At 41.1% G+C, this 5,574-nt stretch overlaps 1 protein-coding gene across 1 annotated transcript; it reads left to right on the top strand.

Moving 5' to 3' along the window:
* The first annotated feature begins 441 nt into the window (after positions 1 to 441).
* On the top strand, positions 442 to 5,167 carry LOC113463113 (nuclear transcription factor Y subunit B-6-like). The gene is made up of 2 exons (XM_039120656.1): positions 442 to 544; positions 4,418 to 5,167. The coding sequence occupies exons 1-2, from the start codon at positions 442 to 444 to the stop codon at positions 5,143 to 5,145; spliced, it is 831 nt and encodes a 276-aa protein (XP_038976584.1). The 3' UTR covers positions 5,146 to 5,167.
* Positions 5,168 to 5,574: the final 407 nt, after the last annotated feature.

The raw sequence follows: 5,574 nt of genomic DNA on the forward strand, positions 1-5,574 counted from the left end.
TGCATAGCTTCACAATCCCTTGTCCAGAATGTTCTTTCCTTCGCTATTAATATGTAAATAACTCTACTGTTGTAATGGTTATATCTAAAGCGATTAATTAACTGCTTGTGTGGTCCTTGCATAGCTTCACAATCCTGAGAATAATGGTATAAAGAGTCTAAGCACGTCTTTAATAGCATTTTCTGGGGTCATGTTATTTCTTTAGCCTTTTATGCTGGATGAGAGAGGCAAGCCAGGCATCCATCCATCTTTCTTTGGTTTTAGTACTGGGGGAATAAAAAAAGGCATCCATCTCTTCCCTTTGCTCTTTAGAATTGAAAGCAAAAGTTATTAATCTTATATATTAGCAGGTGCCCTTCTCTAAAGCAGTATTAAATCTTAATCAAGATCATAACCATCTCCTACCTTCACCAGGGTGGAGAGGGAGAGAGAGAGAGAGAGATGGCGGAGGACTTTGTGACAGGGATGGCGACGACTGCCATCGGTGCCTTCTCAGAAAAACTGTACGTCAGACATGTCATCAGAGATCAACATGTCTGGACTCGTGCGTCAAGATGTCCAATTTGTCGAGACTGAGCTCAGTAGAATACTATGTGATAGTGGACTATTTAGTGGGTTAGATACCTTGAATAATTTTTTATGTTATTTTGGTTTTGTAAGAGAATATATATATATATATATATATATATATATATATATATATATATATATATATATATATATATATATATATATATATATATATATATATATATATATATATATATATATATATATATATATAAGGGACATGGATGTTTCGGTTCTTGTAGCGTTGCTGACAAAACGCATTAAGAAGGAAGAAAGAGGAAACCGAGGAAGAGCTGAAGAACGAGGAGACTTGAGAAGCAGCCAAGGGCCCGCAGAAATAAAGTAAAACTACGAAACGCATGAAAAGGTGGAGTCGATCGAGCACCCGTGCGGACCCCTGCGTGGAGCTGAGCTCATATTACTTGGGAACAACTCACGAGCGAAAACAAAGAGCTCGGTAACTCGAGACGAAGGCCCTCTTAAGACATGGCATTGCCTCCAGTCTCATATTACTTGCTATCGAATGGAATTAAGTAGATATTAACAATGTTTGTTTTGTCTTGTACGTTACCACATAATGGCATCATGTATGTGTACTTCTTTACGCATGTTTTTCAGGATTATATACGACATGATGCCTTTGTTTGGTTGAACTTCATGGATGTCATCATCATGGCTATCTGGCCATGAAACTGAATCCACTACATGATAGCTTCATGTGCATATGTAACACTTAGTACATAACATATTTTTCATATTACATTGGTATCTTCCCTGCGTCATGGAATTGCATAATTTTGATGAGAATAATTTGGCGAATACAATGGAATAAGATGCAACTAAGGCTGTCTAGGTATTGGTCATGTGCGAGAAAAAGTAACCAGAGCTGGCAATTGTCAAAAAAGAGTTGCGACGTAAGATGGTCTACTACTTAAGTGATCTCTATCTCTTTACGTTAAAAAAAAAAAAAGGTGACGGTAGTGCTTTGTTGAGTAGGTCCCACGAAGCTTTTGCATGAGGTTCTTGACTCCATTTAACAAAATATTTGATTCATTCAAAATCCAACGTTCGTATATTTGATCTAAAATTAAAGAAGCTGGTCAGGTAGGAGAAGCTCGCAAAGCTGAGAATTCAAAAGAGTTCTGACGTAAGCCAGTTCCTCTTTCGAGGAATGCTTTAATTGTCGTGCTTTAAGCGACATTTTAAAGTTTTGTTATTGGGGAAAAAACAAAAAGCCCATCAGTTTTTTTTTTTAAAAAAAAAAGAAAAAATGGGGGCCCGAAGAGGAATCATCAACTTTTATGGAGAGGATGAAACGGAACAAAAAGAAAAAGGATGTATGCAGGTCCGCTAGGGACCAGGTTGAAAAATACAAACAGAGAGAAGAGATAAGAGGGAGATGAGGGGAATGCCTTCCCTCCAACTATGCCATGCTCATCATGCAAATTATTCATGAAGTTAGGGCAGAATAGAGAGGTTCAGGGATTGTATGAGAAACTAATGCATGGAAATAGACCTCGAGATGCTGGAATATTATCAAGTAGCAATGGTTGCAGAATAAATTTTGAAGAGATAAGGAAACTTATTCAAATAAGTTTTAGAAGTAGTACTTATTTTGTAGAATATAATAGAAATTTTGTGCATTTGATCAAAGGGGTAAGTGTATATATTTAATATATGTTGAATTTTATTATAATTTAAATTTTATAATAAAGATGAAATTGCCCTCCCACTATTATGTATGTTTAGAGAGTAGATGAAGGTATAGAATTGTGTACTTATTTCGTTAAGGTTAAAATAGAAGTGAGTTGGTATGTATGTGAATGTATACATGATGATCTTAGCTCATGCATAGATGACATTTTATGAAAGACTAGTGCATCAACGTAGCATTCTAAGGAGTGCATAGTGTTCATGATAATCCATCAAGAAATTCATATATATATGTATGAGTCGAATAAGGTGAGAAAAGATTAAAAAAGGAGGATACAACTCAAACAGAACTTTTTTTTCTTTTGAACTCAACTCAAACAAAACTTTATAATTCTGTTGCAGTGCTACAGTTCCCTTCCGGGCTGCAATTCTTTATCAGCACTCCAACTTTGTGATTTCTTTCCAAGCGTTCATAAATTCCAACCCCTCGCAATATCTCTTTTTTAGTGACATCACTCTCTTTGTACAGGCTACAGCATAACGTGTCCATGAGTAAGGTTTTAGTTTTGTGAGCCTCACTGAATTTTTTCTTCGTTGTTAGCCGGATTAAATGTAGCAGGGATTAAACTATAAAGCCAACTTAGGTGTTAAACAAAAGGACGGATGCTCTACTTGCATAACTAAAAATAATTTAATGAACTGGCCACAAAAAACACTTTTATTTGTGAAGCAAGCTAATTCCATAGTTTGTAAATTTGAAAATTTGTCAACTATCATTTTTATCCAGCAAATTAAAAATGCTTGGCTTGTTGAATTTTGTTTCCCCCATCCGATAAAGTAAACTTTCTTCATGACGTCGTTTCTACGGCTTCACCCTTCTAAAAGTGCCACGCGTATTTAACTAACGTGTAAGGGCATTTTATAGGAGCCTCACTCCCACAGAATTCACCATCTCCACTCGCTCAGTGAGACAGAGAGAGGAGAGAGAAGAGAGAGAGCAATGGCAGGAGGTGGTGATGGCATCCCAATCTTCCCACGGCTACCAAGGATCAGCTCTGGTAATGTAGAATAATATGCTCATATATAGTACCGATGATGAGTCTTACTCATGTCTTGCTTTCTTCTCTAAAGGCTTCCACTTTGTTCTCTCTCTTTCACCAAAGCCCACACGCATTTGCATGTTCACTGAAAACATTTTCATCTTCGGTTCCTGAACTGCGCTAATTTCCACGGAAGTCTTGCCAAGTACTCTTTCTCTTCCCCCGTTTCTCTTTCGTGTGTGTGCTCTTCCATCGAAGCACGCACCCATGGCCCGTCCTTTATTGGGTGTTTCTATTGATCTTCTGTTCTCTATTCTATCCCATTTCTAGTCCTAGTAGTCTCTTTTATATATATATATATATATATATATATATATATATATATATATATATATATATATATATATATATATATATTATTTTTTTGCTAAAGCGAATATATCATATATGGTGGGTACAGCTACATCTAAGAAAGTTACAAAATAATAATTTTCGGAGCACTCCAGATAAAGTTATCTTCTAGTCAAAGGGTCTTTCTAAAATGATTAGCCAAGTAAGGGGTTACTCTGTCCGTTGGCCTCTCATTTTATAACGAGATAATTTTTTTGTCTTTTTCTCCCCTGCTTTTGATGTCTTTTTTTTTTTTTCCCCTTACCACGGTTTCTTTAACATCCTTCGGTCAACAACCTTTCCCCCGTCAATTTCCATCGGAAAAGCTCGAAACCTTTTCAAGCAGGCAACCTAAGAACTGGCCACCTGTCCTCATGCAAACAGGCCTGCCGCAGGCCTGCGCCTTTGTAGGCTCGGCAGCCAACAAAAGATCGACGCATAAAACTAAGTGAGCGGGCACCCAAATGCCTTCGCCGTGTCCTCGTGGACGGGGTTGTATGTTTCGCAGTGCCAAGGAAAGTGGGCGAGGCGGAGTTGCCGAGTGTTGTATGATACTTTTGCTGTCAGAAACAGAAAAGAAGAAGAAGAAGAAGAAGAAGAAGAAGAAGAAGAAGAAGAAGAAATCCTTCTTTGGGGTGGAAAATGCAACCCCTATCCCTTGTCCCCATAGGACGGGGATACACAAGCGGCGCTTGGAACGCCTCTCTTCTCTAGCTTCTTACCAATTTATTCCTTTGCTCTGACTGGACTGTTGCGGCTTGCAGATGCGGCCAGGCCGTTCGCTGGCGGGATCAACGCGAGCCAGGCCGGTCCTTCCGGAGGAGTCAACACCAACCTGCTGGCCGGTTCAGCCACTCGGACCCCGGTCCGTCCCGGCGCCGCCGCCGCCCCTGCAGCCCACCCCCAGCTCAACCTCCGGGAGATGGAGCGTTTCATGCCGATCGCCAGCGTCACCCGTATCATGCACAGGGCCCTGCCATTGCATGCAAAGATTTCCGATGATGCTAGAGAGACGATCCAGGAGTGCGTGTCGGAGTACATTCGCTTCATCACTGGCGAGGCCAACAAGCGGTGCCGGCGGGAGCAGCGCAAGACCATCACTGCCGAAGACGTGATCTGGGCCATGGGAAAGCTTGGCTTCGACGACTATGTCGCCCCCCTCAGTCTGTTCCTGCAGCGCTACCGAGAGAGTGAGGGTGACCAGTGCATCGGTGAACATTTTCCGATCGTCAAGCATCGTCGCCACCCGCAGATGAGTGACACCATCTGCGCTCCACCGGTCCTTTCACGGCCTCTTGTAATATGCTTGTCGACGCTGCCGCTGCCAACTCCATCGGGCCTCATCATGCCACCAACTGCGCCCCCTCCTCGCATCAACCATCTCGTTGACAAAGGCTCGGGAGCAGGCTACTTCCTCGGGATGCACGGGGATGGGGACGGTGCCGGGCCGAGCAACTCCGAGGCTCCGCCCATGCTTGACTTCTTTCCCTAGAAGTCGTCGAGTAGCATGTATGGTCATAGCAGATAATGGTAGTATATTTATAGATATATATAGTAGGGAAGAAGTTCTTCTTTGTGGAATTGGTCCCAAATAAGAGAGAGTGGACGAGCTTTGTGTGTTTTTTACTTGAGGTTTGTTGGGAGTGTGGTCGATCTTCTCCATTCATCGTACTGTGATGAGTCGAGACTGTGTTTTTTTATAATAAAAGAAGAGCGTCTTCAGCATTTGCAGCATGAATAGCTATAGTGAATGAAGATAGCTTGTGCGTTTACTTGTCCTTGTTTACATATCTCTGTTGTGTGGAAGTAAAATTGTTCAGCTAAGCCAAAAGTTGTCAGCGTAGTTTGGCATAAAAAGTTATCTTAGCACGAAAAGAAAGTGAGAAAGAGGGTTGCGTCATGGCAATCGCCTATCTCTCTC

The sequence above is a fragment of the Phoenix dactylifera genome, unplaced genomic scaffold, assembly GCF_009389715.1.
Source record: "Phoenix dactylifera cultivar Barhee BC4 unplaced genomic scaffold, palm_55x_up_171113_PBpolish2nd_filt_p 000848F, whole genome shotgun sequence".
NCBI lineage: Eukaryota > Viridiplantae > Streptophyta > Magnoliopsida > Arecales > Arecaceae > Phoenix > Phoenix dactylifera.